Source organism: Platalea leucorodia, assembly GCF_965183815.1.
Source record: "Platalea leucorodia genome assembly, chromosome: 7".
NCBI classification, from domain to species: domain Eukaryota; kingdom Metazoa; phylum Chordata; class Aves; order Pelecaniformes; family Threskiornithidae; genus Platalea; species Platalea leucorodia.
Window position 1 is genome coordinate 72,154,360 of NC_138829.1, and position 14,961 is coordinate 72,169,320.

General features: G+C 67.6%; 3 protein-coding genes across 6 annotated transcripts; 1 reads left to right on the plus strand and 2 right to left on the minus strand.

Annotated features, from left to right (window-relative positions):
- Window positions 1–3,313: 3,313 nt before the first annotated feature.
- On the plus strand, window positions 3,314–5,047 carry TBX10 (T-box transcription factor 10; the record flags this gene model as incomplete). Its single annotated transcript, XM_082317323.1, has 8 exons — window positions 3,314–3,320; window positions 3,594–3,777; window positions 3,850–3,951; window positions 4,029–4,200; window positions 4,293–4,448; window positions 4,520–4,587; window positions 4,669–4,757; window positions 4,812–5,047. 8 exons carry the CDS (start codon window positions 3,314–3,316, stop codon window positions 5,045–5,047), a joined length of 1,014 nt encoding a protein of 337 aa, XP_082173449.1.
- A 70-nt stretch (window positions 5,048–5,117) lies between these two features.
- On the minus strand, window positions 5,118–11,465 carry TCIRG1 (T cell immune regulator 1, ATPase H+ transporting V0 subunit a3). The gene is made up of 19 exons (XM_082318161.1): window positions 11,299–11,465; window positions 10,148–10,226; window positions 9,816–10,045; window positions 9,628–9,722; window positions 8,970–9,096; window positions 8,803–8,885; window positions 8,576–8,669; window positions 8,286–8,498; window positions 7,757–7,907; window positions 7,538–7,677; window positions 7,184–7,341; window positions 7,019–7,109; window positions 6,819–6,937; window positions 6,419–6,632; window positions 6,158–6,274; window positions 5,968–6,078; window positions 5,738–5,858; window positions 5,484–5,655; window positions 5,118–5,399 (listed from the first exon to the last, which is right to left on the minus strand). The coding sequence occupies exons 1-19, from the start codon at window positions 11,413–11,415 to the stop codon at window positions 5,318–5,320; spliced, it is 2,514 nt and encodes an 837-aa protein (XP_082174287.1). The 5' UTR covers window positions 11,416–11,465; the 3' UTR covers window positions 5,118–5,317.
- A 1,068-nt stretch (window positions 11,466–12,533) lies between these two features.
- Window positions 12,534–14,867, minus strand: NDUFS8 (NADH:ubiquinone oxidoreductase core subunit S8). Of its 4 annotated transcripts, none has more exons than XM_082318313.1 (7): window positions 14,824–14,867; window positions 13,749–13,796; window positions 13,609–13,671; window positions 13,408–13,497; window positions 13,100–13,272; window positions 12,871–12,999; window positions 12,534–12,773 (listed from the first exon to the last, which is right to left on the minus strand). In XM_082318313.1, the coding sequence occupies exons 2-7, from the start codon at window positions 13,786–13,788 to the stop codon at window positions 12,642–12,644; spliced, it is 627 nt and encodes a 208-aa protein (XP_082174439.1). In that variant the 5' UTR covers window positions 13,789–13,796; window positions 14,824–14,867; the 3' UTR covers window positions 12,534–12,641. The 4 variants fall into 4 exon arrangements, with proteins under 4 accessions (XP_082174439.1, XP_082174440.1, XP_082174441.1 ...); XM_082318314.1 differs by having other exon boundaries at window positions 13,749–13,799; window positions 14,824–14,864; XM_082318315.1 differs by lacking the exon at window positions 14,824–14,867 and adding an exon at window positions 14,654–14,798.
- Between the last annotated feature and the right edge of the window lie 94 nt (window positions 14,868–14,961).

Consider the following 14,961-nt stretch of genomic DNA (forward strand, 5'->3'; position numbering starts at 1 on the left):
TCAGCAAAAGTAAGCTCCCTAAATGTTCTTTACAGGAAAGCTTCTGGTCCTCATCCAGGAGCCCTTTGTGGTCAATGGGGAGAGGAAGCCTCCTGAGCATGCTCTCCTCCAGGGTGATCTCCAGACATCCCTTCTCAGCAGTTGAGTGGTGAAGACAGCCAGCTCCCCATTTCTGGTGGAAAGTCCAGAGTATCATGAAGAACTGAAGCCCAGGACCCTGCAGGTAGGGCATAAGATGAAGACAGGAGCTCTTTCTTTTTTGCAAGAGAAAACGATGGGAGGTGGGTGGCTCAGCACGCACTGTCCTTGCTCGTGAGTCTGGTACTGGAGCTCCAGCTTGGGCTGAAAGATGATGACCCTCACTTACAGCTCAGCACTAGCTCTGCTTCCCTCCTGATGCTCTTGGAGATGGATGTGAAGACACGTGTGACTGAGGCTCTGCAGGGGAGATTGAAAATAAACCACTGTCAGCAAACACCCTTACTATTTCACGTAATTTGGGGACTGAGGATCTCTTTGAGCCCCAGGAGAGTGACAAAGCCCAAAGCAGGCCGTTATCTTTTCTGTGCGCTGCTTAGTTTGGAGAAGAAGTGTACCCAGAGGAGATCACCTCAGCTTGAGTGAACAACAGGGCTTTGGGCTCTCTTCAGAGCAAACCACAGAACAACGCCCCATTTTCATGTCCACTTTTTGAACATTTCAGACAGTAGCGTCTCCACAAGTGCCGTGTTTGACGTTATCATGCCCAGGAGCTGAGGGGGACCTCATCGATGGGGCACAGTCCCGCAGGGGCTGAGCCAGGGCTGGTAACAGGGTCCATCAGCAGTCCCAGGCACCACGGGTGATGAACCACCTTTCTACCCATCTTAAATTCCTTGTTAGCAAACCATAGCTCACAAATTTGGCTGCAAGAACCTTGCTAAAGTTGAGGTAAATACCATCCACTGCTCTCCTTTCCATCCACACAGCCATCATCTCATCACTCAAGGCACTCAGGTTGGTCAAGCATGACTTGCCCTTGGTACATCCATGCTGGGTACTCACGGTCACCCCCCTGTCCTTCCTCTGCCTGGAGAGGGCTTCCAGGGGGATTTGCTCCTTAATCCTGCTGGAGATAGAGGCAGCCCGCAGTCCTTGTGCCCTCCGTTGTGGTGATGACATTTACCTTCTTCCACCATCGGGCTGGAAACGTACCAGCCAAAAGGAGAAACGAGAGCCTGAGGGAGAGGTGCCCAAAACTGGAAGGAAGGTGATGGGAAGGATCAGATAAGGAGCATGAAGAAGGACTGAAAGGGGCAGCGAGTGGGGAAAAGGGCCCTTCCGAAGGGACGAAGGAAAGTGCCAGGGCTGGCCCTGTCTCCGGCGGCTCTGATGGAGGTTCCCAAGCCCAACAGCAGATGTGGTGAACCTCTTCCTACAGCCTTTTCACCCCCAGCAAAGGTGAGTGCCAAGGGCAGCAGAAACCACTGTGGGACAAGGTCAGACGATGTATTTTGCAGGGTGCGAATTAGCGTAGACACAGGACGCCCTGACCCGCACCCTTTGCTGAGCGGGGCAGCAGGCTGAAACCTCCCAGAGCAACACAAAAGGAAAGTAAATGTCACACGGATTCACACCAAAGTGCGGCCAGATCCAGGCTCTGCCTCTGCTCTCAGCAAGGAGAAACCGTACAAAGCGGGGTCGGGTTAGACATCACCTCGGACGCCGCGAATTGGTGTTTTACAGACTTGGAGCCAGAGGCTGCCCTTCCCTGATGGTGCACCTCTGGGAGCAAACCCCCACCCTCTGCGCAGCCTTCGGGGTTTAAAACCCTTCCACGGCCACATCCTTGCCTTTCCTTTTCTCTCCAGCAGAAAAATCAGCTGCAGAGCGCGGTGCGATGCCATGACGAGCACTGGCAGGTCCGGTCCTGCCTGGGGCTGAGCCCCCTCCATCCTCCTCCCCGCTGTCAGAGCCGCCTCTCGCACCTCCTCATCTCCCCGCTCGATACCGGCCCCGCGGCCATGGCCCGGCTGACAGCGGGAGACGGATGGGGCCGAGCCAGCGCCGCAGGGCACGGGATACATGCAGGGATGTGACGGACACGGGGGGCTTGGGGAGATGGTCCCTCCCTGGTTTGCATCCATCCCGGTCCCAAAGCCCAGTGCTGCCCACGCAGCCCCCCTCGGCCACCCCGCAGCATAGGGGGGCCAGAGGGTTTCCTTACGATGGCCACGGGAAGGATTTAAGTGCTGGCCCCAAAGCAGAAGTGAAAGCTGAGTCCCAGTTTGGAGAAAACAGCTGGCTTTGTGCAAAGCAGGGAGGGATTTCAGCCCTTGCCCAGTGCCACCATCACCGGAGTACCACCGGGGACAGAAAGCCATCAGCATCCCCGCGAGGATGTCCCCTGTTCCCTCCAGAACCATCCCCAGAGCCCCAGCATCCCTCATCCCACCCGGACACACCCCCGTGGCATGCAATGAGATGGTGTCCGTGGCCCCATTGCGGTTCGGAGGGGAGTAGGGGGCTCTGGAGTAGCCCCTCTGCTTTCCCCCCCTGCCCCTGCATCCATCACCTCCCCGCACGCATCCCTTGCCCCCGCGGCTCTGACTTATCCCCATCCATCTCCCGCTGTCAGGCCGCTATCGAGCGTCGCGATGGGAGGCGTGGAGTGGAGGGGGCTCAGCCCTGGGGGTCCCAGGTACCAGGGCAGGGATGGGACCAGCATTTGGGAGGGGTGCAGGGGAGCGGGGAGCACTTTCCTCCCGCCTCCACGGAGCCGCAGAGGCTTTGCACAAGCCACCGGCACGTTGCGGATGCCTCAACACCTCGCTGTGCTTTTTAATACCGGGTGTTGACGGTGAGCTGTCGGCCAAGGCGCCGGTGCACGGGCGGCTGCTGCGTGCCGAGAGGGGCTTTGCCTGGGGGAGAGGGTCGGAGCAGCCCCCATCTCCCCCCACTCGGATGTGTGACACGAAGGGGACAAGGAGACCCCAACAGAGCTGTCCCTCCCAGACCAGGGTACCCCGAGATCCAGCCGGGCACCGGTGGCGGTCCCAGCAGTCCCAGCGCCACCGCTCACCTCCCGTCCATCATCATCATCGCGTCAAGGCGTGAAGGCAGGTCGGGGAAGGGGGCCGTGCTCCAGCCCCCGAGGACCACTGTGGCTCCAGCCCCAACGTCTCCACCCCCGAGCTGGGGCATAAAACCCCCGGCAGGCTGCGGGGGACAGTCCAGAGCTGGCGCTGCTCTGGGAGGGGGCTTCATTGGGGTCCCCACTGCCGCTGTGACGAGGGACGGAGCCACAGACGCCTCCTGCCCACCCACTGTACCCATGGCAGGTAAAACCCACCCGTGGCAACGCTGCCCCATACCCAACGGTGGGGTCCCGCGGTGGTTTTGGGGTGCAGTGGGTCACCTAGCCGCACAGGAGAGTAGGGCTGCGATGGGGGGGGATAAAACCCCACTTTGGGGGGGGGGCCAGGACCCCCCTGGTCCTCCCAATGCCTCCGCAGAGGGAAGATGCGATGGGGCGGCCGCAGTGCATGGGGTCTGCTCCCACATCTGGGGTGCAGGATCAGGGCCCCCCCCAAAACCCCCTCACCCCTCCGCAGCCTTCCTGGGGGGGCCGGGCGAGGGGCCCCCCTGCAGCACCGGCCCCGGGTGGGCAAGCGAGGGACCGGGGGCCGACGGCAAGAACCGGCGCGTGTGCCACGCCGCGGCACGGCTGGAGATGGGCAGCCTCTGGGAGGAGTTCAACCGCCTGGGCACCGAGATGATCGTCACCAAGGCGGGCAGGTAGGTACCGCAGCGGGGCCAGGGGGCTGCCGGGGTGGGGGGCACCCCCTTCCCACCCCCCCGTCCCCGCAGGAGGATGTTCCCCACCTTCCAGGTGAAGCTGTCAGGCCTGGACCCGCTGGCCGACTATGTCCTGCTCATGGACTTCATCCCGCTGGATGACAAGCGATACAGGTGGGGACGGGGCGATGGGGATGCTGGGGTGGGGGCGGCCGGATCCTGGCGGTGCTGAGCCCCCCCTCGCCCCGCAGGTACGCCTTCCACAGCTCCTCCTGGCTGGCGGCGGGACGAGCCGACCCAGCAGCCCCCGGCCGCGTCCACTTCCACCCCGATTCCCCGGCCAAGGGGGCCCAGTGGATGCGGCAGATCGTCTCCTTCGACAAGCTCAAGCTGACCAACAACCTCCTGGACGACAACGGCCACGTGAGGACCCGGCCCCGGGGTGGGCGATGGGGGGGACCCGATGCACCCCTGCCCGGGGGGTCCTGCCCACCTCCCCTCTCCCCCCGCTCCAGATCATCCTCAACTCCATGCACCGCTACCAGCCCCGCTTCCACGTGGTCTTCGTGGACCCGCGACGGGACAGCGAGCGCTTCGCCCACCAGAACTTCAAGTCCTTCAGCTTCCCCGAGACCCAGTTCATGGCGGTGACGGCTTACCAGAACCACCGGGTGAGCCGCGGGGTGGGGGGACAGCGGCGTGCCCCCCCCCAGGGACCCCCTGACCCCGCTCCCCTCCGCAGATCACCCAGCTGAAGATCGCCAGCAACCCCTTCGCCAAGGGCTTTCGGGATGGAGACCCCGAGCCGTGGTAAGGCCCCTCCGACACCGCCCCAATGCCATGATGAGGGGCTCCACGCCACCCCCCTGAACGCCCCCATCTCTCTTGCAGGTGCGGGGTGCCGGCAGGGTCCCTGCTGGGTGCAATGCCCCGCGCCCGGGCCACCGCGCTGCCCTGCCGCCCCGAGAAGCAGGAGAAAGGTAGGGGGGCTGGGGGGGGGCCTGAGCCCCTGGTGCTGTCTCTCCCTCCCGCAGGGGCTCCCCGCAGCCGTGGGGCACTGGCCACCGCCGTGCCCCCACAACCGGCCCCGCCGGCGGCTCCCCCCGGCTTCCCCGAGCTGCCCGCGCCCCCCTTCCAGCCCCTCGCCTGCCCCCCCAGTGTCTATGTGGGGGCCAAGCCCCGCGCCCTGCCCTACCCCCTGCCCGCCTTCCCCCCGCTCGGCACCTACGGCACCGCCACGGCCCCCGCCTTCGGCTACGGGCAGCAGTGATGGGGGGCCACCCCCGGGACCCCCTACCCAGCCCGCGGCAGAGGCGACGGAGACGCGGAGCTGGGGACGAGCCACGGGGACGGCTTTATTCGCTGCCGAGGAGGGGACGGCGAGGATCACAGATGCTGCAGCCGGACCTCCGCTGCCCCCCAGCCCCAGGGGTTTGGGGGGGAACCCTGCCCCCCAGCACCCCCCAGCCAAGCTCCCCACAGCGGGGTGGGGGATTGGGTCCAGCCGATTCTCCGAGCCCCCGGCATCCACGCGGCACAGCTACTCCCAGACGTCGGGCGCGAAGGCGAAGGGGCACAGCTTGTACCCGGCACCCACGTAAAACTTATTCTGAAATTCCACCCTGCCGAGGAGAGGGGCCGGTGAGGAGTGGCGTTGGGGGGGGTCGGTCACCCCGTCCCACCGGCACCCCCCGCGCCGGACTCACCAGTGCAAGCGCAGGGCATGGAGGAAGGCGGAGAGCCCCTCCATCACCAGCAGGATGGCCACGGTCAGCACGGCGAAGGCGGCAAAGACGGGCACCAACACCACACCGCCCATGTAGTTCAGCCCCACGAAGCCATGGCGCATCACCATGGTCCACAGGACCTCCGAAAGCTCTGAGGGGGGGACGGGGATGAGCGGAGGGGGTGAGGCTCTGCTCGGCCCCGGTGGGGGACGCGGGGGCCGGGGGGGACTCACGAGCGTGGGCCAGGCTGAGCGCCCAGAGCCGCAGGTAGGACGCGGTGTTGGAGACGCAGCCCAGGCAGTACTCGATGGTGTGGATCGCCTGGTGCATGAAGATCTCAGCGAAGTCCACGTGCTGCAGGGATGGAGGGGACACGGGATGTCAGCGGGGGGCACGGGAAATCGGCGGGGGGCACAGCCACCCCCACCCCACCGCCCGAGCCCACCGAGCTGGTGCCCCTCACCTCAGCGTCGGGGCTGTGCCCCCCGCTCTCCACGTCCTCCTTGGTGGCGTTGACGGAGTTGCCAGCCTCCTGCCCCTCCAGCAGCGGCTCCTGTTCCCCCGTGGCCACCGGCTGCGTGGGGATGGCACCGGCGGTGAGACCCCATTGCACCCCTCCGGCTGAGCCCCCCCCGCCATGACCCCAGCCCTACCGCGGGGTGGCCCGTCCTCAGCGCGCGCCGCCGGCAGCACAGGTAAAGCGGTGTCCCCAGGAGCAGGACGGGCACCGACGCCAGCGCCAGCACCACCAGCACGGTCTGCACCGGCACCTGCGGCACAGGGGAACCGTTTCAGGATCCCCCCTCCGGCACCGGGTACCCGAGTGCCGGCCCCTGCGAGGCTCCCCGCTGCTCCCAGCCTGGCCAAAAAGCAGGGTCCCCAGGCGGGTGCCCCCCATCTCGGCAGGGTGCTACCTGCCCCTGGTAGAGCGGGAGGTTCTTAGCGTTGGAAGTGAAGAGGAACATGTCGATGAAGTGGATGAGGATGCTGGGGGCCACGTTGGAGTCAGCGGCACTGAACTTGACCCACTTGTAGAAGATGAGGAAGACGAGGTAGCCGAAGAGAGCCAGGAGGAAAATCATCTCGGGCAGGAGCTCCAGCACCAGCCGGTGCCGCTGCTGGAAGTGCCTGGGCAGGGGGACAGCAGCCATGCTCAGCCTGGCGTGGTGCACCCTTGTGTGTCCTGGGCTCCCACCCAGATGTAGGGGTACAGAACCCCCCCACTCGCCCACCCCACCCGGGTGAGTCCAGCCCTGGTCCCCTTCGCGTGACCATGGGTGGCCAGAGCCCATGGGCGCAGCCGCGGGGACTCACACGTGGTTGAAGACCCCCAGCAAGACGCCGAAGCCCATGTGCACGATGCCCAGCACCACGGACATCTTCATCTTGAAGGAGTTGAGGAAGTTGAGGTGGTTGGTGGCCAAGCTCCAGATCTATCGTGGACAAGGTGGGTGAGACCCTGGGCCACCCCACCGAGGGGTCCCACCCCGTCCTCTCCCCCATGGGACACTCACTGGGTCAATCCCGAAAGGATAGGGCCCTTGGAAGACACCGGTGACGTTGGGGTCCAGGGTGAGGGACGGGTGGGTGGCGAGGTAGGCAGAGCTGTGGGCAGAGTGAGGGGGTGTCAGTGCAAGCAGGGACCTGGGGGGGGTTCACGGTGGGGTTGGGAGTCCCACCTCCAGGAAGAGTGGTTGGCCATGGTGGCCACGCTCCAGGCGGAGGGGAAGATGACGGTGGCTTTGCTGAAGCACTCGTTGTAGATGAAGCCGGTGTAGATGGAGAAAGCCCCCATGAGCAGGATGAGGTAGCGCCCCTCGAAGAACGTCTGCCAGATCTGGTGGGGGCAAACATGGCTCACACATCCCACACCACCTCCCCTGCCCCATGCCATCCCCTTCCCACACCACCAACCCTGCCCCATACTGTCCCTGTCACACATCACCAGCCCCATCCCGTGCCTCCAAGGCCATCCCGTGCCTCCAAGGCCACCCCGTGCCTCCAAGCCTGGCCCCCCACCATGTCCCCCTCACCTCGTTGCTGGCCTGCTGCAGGCTGGGGCTGTTCTCGTACAGCACCATCCAGAGAGCGAAGAGGAACATGAGCAGCCCGTGCCCCACGTCCCCAAACATGATGGCGAAGATGAAGGGGAAGGTGATGATGGCGTAGGGCGCTGCGGGGACACAGGGACCGCGTCACAGAGGCCCCCCCCCGCCAACCCTGGGCCATGGCAGGGGGTCAGGGGGTCTTACCGGGGTTCACCTCCTGGTAGCTGGCCACCCCGTAGGCGTCCACGATGCTCTGGAAGCCGGCGGTGAACTTGTTGGTGCGGATGAGGGTGGGGGGGCTCTCCGAAGTGGGGATGCGCTGCACGAAGCACTCCACGCTCGAGCCGCTCTTGTACTGCGGGGAAAGCGCCCGGCGCCTGACCCACGGCATCCCCCTGCCCGGCACCCGCCCCACGGCATCCCCCTGCCCAGCACCTGCCCCACCATGGCAGGAGGACACGGGGACACCGAGCAACCTCTGGCATGAGGACATGGGGACACCAAGCAACGCCAGCACAAGGACATGGGGACAGCAAGCAACCCTTGGCATGAGGACACGGGGACACCGAGCAACCTCTGGCATGAGGACATGAGGACACCAAGCAACCCCTGGCATGAGGACATGAGGACACCAAGCAACGCCAGCACAAGGACATGGGGACACCATGGCAGGAGGACACGGGGACACCGAGCAACCTCTGGCACGAGAACATGGGGACACCAAGCAACCCACCGATCCCTGGCGCAGAGCGTCCTGCACTTGGGTGAGGTCCCGCACGGGGCACCAGACCTCGGCGATGAGGCACTTCTCGGTGACATCGAAGCTGCACTGGTTGAGGATGAGGTAGATGGCCTTCATCTTCTGCACCTGCACCCGCCAGGTGGGCAGCGCCAGCACCACCTTGTCCAGCACCTGCGCCAGGTACTGCTCCGTCTCCTCCAGCACCTGTGGGCGCCCAGCACGGGTCAGGGATGGGGGGTTCCCGGCACGGCCCCCCAGTCCCCCTGCGGTGCCCAGCTCACCACGCTGAGGTCCTGGATCTGGCTGTGCAGCCCACTCATGGTGTCCGCCCGGCTGGCCTCGCTCTCCGGGTAGGGGTACACGTGGCAGTGGAAGCTGGGACAGACGGATGCCACCGTGTCAGGGGGTGCCAGGGCTCCCCAGCCCGTCCCCGTCAGGGGGTCGGGAGCGGGTCTTGCTAAATAAACCTCTGCGTGGCCAGACACGTGGCGCGGGGCTGCTGGCTCACCAGTCTGAGATCTTGCGGATTTTCTGCCCAATCTGCTCGCCCCAGTAGGAGATGAGGAAGATGACCCAGGTGATGTTCTCGCCCTAGGGACAGCATAGCCCACGTCAGCCCACATCAGCCCCCCGGTCCCCCTTCCCTGCCAGCCCCCACCTCGGTGCCCCACTCACCGTGGCTGGGTCCTCCATGGGCTCAGGCATCTCCACGAAGCTGGCCACCAGGTAGCCGCGGCAGGCGCGCCACAGCAGCCGCTCGAAGGCGCTCACCCGCCATGGGTGAATGACACCAGCCACGAAGCTGTGGGGACACGGCGAGGGCGATGGGACGGGCACGGCTCTGCTGCTGCCCCTGCCCCATGGCTCCTCCCCGGACCTCATCCTACAGCCATGCCCGCTGCCCCGTGGCCACGCCACTGCCCCATGGCCAATCTCCAACCCTTATCCTACAGCCATGCCCACTGCTCCATGGCCAAGTCACTGGCCCATCTCCAACCCTTATCCTACAGCGTTCCCAGATGCCCCGTGGCCATGCCACTGCCCCATGGCCATCTCCAACCCTTATCCTACAGCGTTCCCAGATGCCCTGTGGCCATGCCACTGCCCCATGGCCATCTCCAACCCTTATCCTACAGCGTTCCCAGATGCCCCGTGGCCATGCCACTGCCCCATGGCCATCTCCAACCCTTATCCCACAGCTTTGCCCGCTGCCCCATGACCAAGCCACTGCCCCATGGCCATCTCCAACCCTTACCCTACAGCCATGCCCACTGCCCCATGACCACGCCACGGCCCCTCCCCAACCCCCGCCCCACATGCCAGCCCCTCTTACTTGATCTTGCGGTCGAGGTGCTGGTGCAGGGATGGATCGAGGATGGGCTCACGATCAGACAGCGCCCGGGGCCGCGGCGGGGAGCCCAGGGGGGCCTGCGGTGATGGGGAGCCAAGAGATGAGGCTGTGGGGGGAAGCGGGGCACGGAATGGCACCCCCGGGATGGCGGCCCCCCGCCGCGGACCCACCGGCAGGCTGGTGAAGCGCTGGCCCTCGCGCAGGACGTGGAGGTACTGGCGCAGCTCCTGCAGGCGCCCGCGCAGGGAGGCACGGTTGCGGCTGACCTCCCGCAGCTCCTGCGCCAGCTGCTCCGACTGCTCCTGCACCCGCAACGCCTCCCGCGCCAGCGGTGCCCGCGGGCTGTCGGGGCACGGCTCCAGCGCCCGGCCGGCGGCACGCAGCTCCTGCTGCAGGAAGGCTGCGAGAGCCGCGGTCAGATGGAGCGGGGTGGGGGGGTGTGAGGTGGGGGGCACCCCCCGAGCAGCCCCCCAGCCCAGCCCCGCGTCCCCCCGCCACTCACTGAAGGTCTTCTCCATCTCCTCGCAGCGCCGCACCTCGCCCACGAAGCGCCGCTGGAAGGCACTCACCTTGGGGTTCAGCTGCCGGGGGGGCACGGTCACGGCACAGCCCCGGTGCGGGGGGTCCGGGCAGCCCCAGCACCCCCGGCCCAGCACCGTGCCACAGCCCCCAGGGCAGGGCACCCCGAGCCACCCGTACCCACAGCACCCCAAACCACCCACACCCAGCCCCCTGCACCCAACCCCTGCACCCATGGCACCCCAAACCACCCACCCCAACGCCCCTGCACCCAACCCCTGCACCCACGACACCCCAAGCCACCCGCACCCAGTTCCCCACACCCATAACACCCTAAACCACCCACCCCAACCCTCCTGCACCCACAGCACCCAAACCCACCCAGACCAATGCCCCTGCACCCACGGCACCCCAAACCCACCTGCATCTACGCCTTGCGCCCACTGCATACCAAACCACCCACCGCAACCCCCCTGCACCCACAGCACCCCAAACCACCTGCACCCACCCCGCTGCACCCAGGGCACCCCGAACCCACCTACTCCAGCCCCCCTGCACCCAGGGCACCCAAAACCACCTGCACCCACCCCCTGCCCCCAGGGCACCCCAAACCACCCAGACCAACCCCCCTGTACCCAGAGCACCCCAAACCATCTGCACCCACCCCGCTGCACCCAGGGCACCCAAACCACCCAGACCAAACCCCCTGCACCCACAGCACCGCAAACCACTCACCCCAACCCCGTTGCACCCAGAGCACCCAAACCCACCCACACCAACCCCCCTGCCCCCAGTGCACCCAAACCACCCAGACCAAACCCCCTGCACCCACAGCACCGCAAACCACTCACCCCAACCCCGTTGCACCCAGAGCACCCAAAACCACCCACACCAAGCCCCCGCACCCACAGCACCCCAAACCACCCACACCAACCCCGTTGCACCCAGAGCACCCAAACCCACCCAGACCAAACCCCCTGCACCCACAGCACCCTAAACCACCCATCCCAACCCTGCTGCACCCAGGGCACCCAAACCCACCCAGACCAAACCCCTGCCCCCAGGGCACCCAAACCCTCCCAGGGCACCCCCCCGCCCCAGGGCACCCCTCCCACCCCCCCGGCCCCTACGTACGTCCCTGAACTCCAGCAGCCCCCGCTCGCCCAGCTCGCTGACGCAGCTGTAGGCCGAGGCGGACTGGAGGAAGAGCTGGGCCAGGCAGACCTCCTCGCTGCGGAACAGGGACCCCATGGGGACCCCGGGGACCCCCCCTTGGGCTGCAGAGCCTTGAGGGCACCCACCTGGGGGGGGGGAGCGGTGGGGGGGGGGGTCAGAGCAAGGGTGGGGGGGGTCAGAGCGGGGCTGGGGGGGGGTCAGAGCGGGGCTGGGGGTCACGCCGGGGGTCCCGGGGGTGGCCGCGGTGGCGGAGCCGGGATGTCCCCGCAGCCGCGGCCAGCGGGAAGCAGCCACCCGCCCCGCTCACACACGCACTTTTTCCCCCAGCACCGGCTTTGCAAAATACTTTCCACGCCCCCCCCTCACACCACCACCCCCACCCCACCCGTGTCCGTGCCCGCCCCGCTCAGCTGCAGCTGAGTCAGGGACCAGCGCAACCCCCGGGCCGCCCCGGGCACCGGTCGCCCCTTCCCAGGAGCGCGGCGCCGGCCGGGCTCGGCACTTCCTCTTCCCCAGGAAGGGCCCGGCCCCGGGGAGGGACCGAGCGGGGGGGAACCGGTCCCGCCGCTCCCCGGGAACCCCCTGCATCCCCCGCCTGCATCCCCCGCCCGCATCCCCCGCCGCCTCCGCGGGTCCCTCGGAGCCCCGGCCCCCGAGGAGCGTGGAAATGGAAACCACCCCCCACACACACCGGGACCACCGGGACCCCCCCCCCGTGTGTGCACCCCGGGACCCTGGGGGTCGGGAATGAGACCCCCCCGGCCCCGGAGGCGGCTGCGGGCAGGGGCATCCCCTCGCTGGGGGGAGAGGGGCAGGGGCCCCCCCAAAAGCCTCTAACCCACCCCGCCTGCCCCCCCCAACCAGCCTTGCCCCCCACATCCCCCCCAAAAGCCCCTAACCCACCCCGCCTGCCCCCCACAACCAGCCTCGCCCCCCACGTCCCCCCCAAAAGCCCCTAACCCACCCCGCCTGCCCCCCGCAACCCCCCCACGTCCCCTCCCCATCCCGCATCCTTCCCCTGCTCCCCACGTTCCTGTGCCCCATCCCGACACGGGTGACGGCAGCCCCAGGACCCCCGTCCCCCTCCGCAAGATGCAACCACGCACCCCCCGTGCCCCCCCCTCAAGTCCTGCAGGGGTCAATCCCACCCCTGCCCCGGCGCTGGAAAGGAAAAGACACGGAAAAAGCCGGAATTCCGGGTTAGGAAGGGGCCAGTGCCCCCAGTGCAGACGGGGGGGTGGCAAAACCCCCCCAGACCCTTTATTAGGGGAGTGGGGAGGAGACGTGGCAGCGCCCGGCCGTCACCGGTACAGGTAATCGGCTTGGATGTTGGCCGCGATCTCAGCTTCCCACTTGTCGCCGTTGTTGAGCAGCTTCTCCTTGTTGTAGAGCAGCTCCTCGTGTGTCTCCGTCGAGAACTCGAAGTTGGGGCCCTGCCAAGATGGGAGACGTTCGCCCTCAAGGCTCGCCGGAGCCCCGCCGCGCCGGGCAGGAGGTCTGGCCGCCCCGCGGCTCTGTCCCCTGGCTCACCTCCACGATGGCGTCCACGGGGCAGGCCTCCTGGCAGAACCCGCAGTAGATGCACTTGGTCATATCGATGTCGTAGCGGGTGGTGCGGCGGCTGCCGTCGGCGCGGGGCTCGGCCTCGATGGTGATCGCCTGCCGCGGGACGAGGGGGATCGCCGTCAGCTCCCGCTCCGGGGAACGCACCGTCCCGCCGGAGCCAGCGGGAGGAGGATGAGGGTGGATGAAGGCTGACCTGTGCCGGGCAGACGGCCTCGCAGAGCTTGCAGGCGATGCACCTCTCCTCGCCCGAGGGGTAGCGGCGCAGGGCGTGCTCCCCGCGGAAGCGCGGGCTCAGCGGACCCTTCTCGAAGGGGTAGTTGATGGTGGCCGGCTCCCGGAATAGGTAGCTCAGCGTCATGGCCAGGCCTGGTAGACGGAGAGGGGGGGTTACGGGACGCTCAGGGGGGCTGGCACCCCAAAGACGGGCCGGGGGCCGCGCGTGGGGAGGCCGGGAGGGGTTTGTTCTGCCCGCGGAGGCCTCCAGCCGGCTCCGGACCTCACCTCGGAAGAGCTCCGTCCACAGCAGGGTCTGGGCAGCCCGGTCGGTGATGGATCGCATGTCCATGGCCGGCTCCTGGACGTTGACGTACTCTGCGGAGAGAGGGAGAAGCTGCGCCCACCCTGCGGGGCTGGGGTGCGCGGAGGCGGCCCCGGGGCGGAGGGGAAGGGCCGGGGGGGGGGGGCCGCACGCCCCTTACTCACTGTAGGAGTCCCTGGGGGCCGTGGTGCTGAGCGGGCAGAGGTAGCCCAGGGGGGCCGGCGGGCCTGCGGGAAGGAGAGGGGTCAGGAGGGAGGTTGGGTCGGGGAGAGGGGGGCGAGGGGGTGCCCGGCGCGGCCCTCACCTGTGCGGGCAGCCCGGTAGAGCAAACGCAGCGCCGCCATGTCCGGTCCTGCTGCCGGCAGAGGGGCCCGGCCTGAGGCTCGCTGCCAGCCCCCAGGTGCCCGGCCGGCAGGCAGCTGGGGGGGCCTGGCGCCCACCCCCCCACTTCCCACTGACCCCAACCCTCCACCAGAGGAGACCCGGACCCCCGCGGCACCCCTCCTCCTGCCGCAAGGCACCCAGGGGTCCTACCCCCTTCCCAAAGGCACCCAAGGGTCCTGTCCCCCCCTCCAGCTCCCATAAGGGAGCCAGGGGTCCTGTGTGTCCCCCCCCACCTCCCACAAGGGACCCAGGGGTCCTACACCCACCCTCAAGGGACCCAGGGGTCCTGCGTCCCCCCCACAACTTCCCACAAGGGACTCAGGGGTCCTGTACCCCCCCCAACCTCCCATAAGGGACCCAGGGGTCCTCCCCCCACCCCCCAAAAGGACCCAGTTGTTCTGTCATTCCCCCTCCCCACAAGGGCCCCAGATGTCCTACCCCCCCCAAAAGGGAGCCAGGGGTCCTGTGTCCACCCACCTGCCCCCCAAGGGACCCAGATGTCCCACCCCCTCCTCAAAGGGACCCAGGCACCCTGTCCCCCCCCGCCACCTCCCACAAGGGACCCGGCTGACTCCCCCAAGGCACCCAGGAGTCCTCTGCGCCCCCCACCTCCCCCAAAGGGACCCAGGGGTCCTGTCCCTGTCCCTGTCCCTGTCCCCGTCCCCCCCCCCATAAGGGACCCAGGTGTCCCACCCCCCCCAGAGGCACCCAGGGCTCCTGTGTCCTGCCCCCCTCCCCCAAGGGACCCGGGCGACCCCCCCAAGGCACCCAGCCAGGCTCCCCCGCCCCACGGGACCCCCAAGCCCCCCCCAGCCCTGCTGATACCCCGGCCCCAGGAAGGCCCCAGCTCTGTGTCCCCGGCCGGGGAGGGGGGGGCAGGCGTCCCGGCCGCCCCCTCTCCCCCTCAGGCGGGACCTGGGGGCCACCACGGGCCACCACGGGCCACCACGGGCCCCTCCCGAGGCCCCCCCGGGGCCGCGGCCCCCCCCGCTCACCTCCCCCAAGGACCCAGGCGTCCTGACCCGTGGCCCCGCCCCCGGAGCGCACTGCGCAGGCGCCGAGGGGTCACGGGACGGAGAGGAGGCGGAGCCTCGGCGGGAGGGCGGGGCAGGCGGCGCCAAACTCGCTTCCCA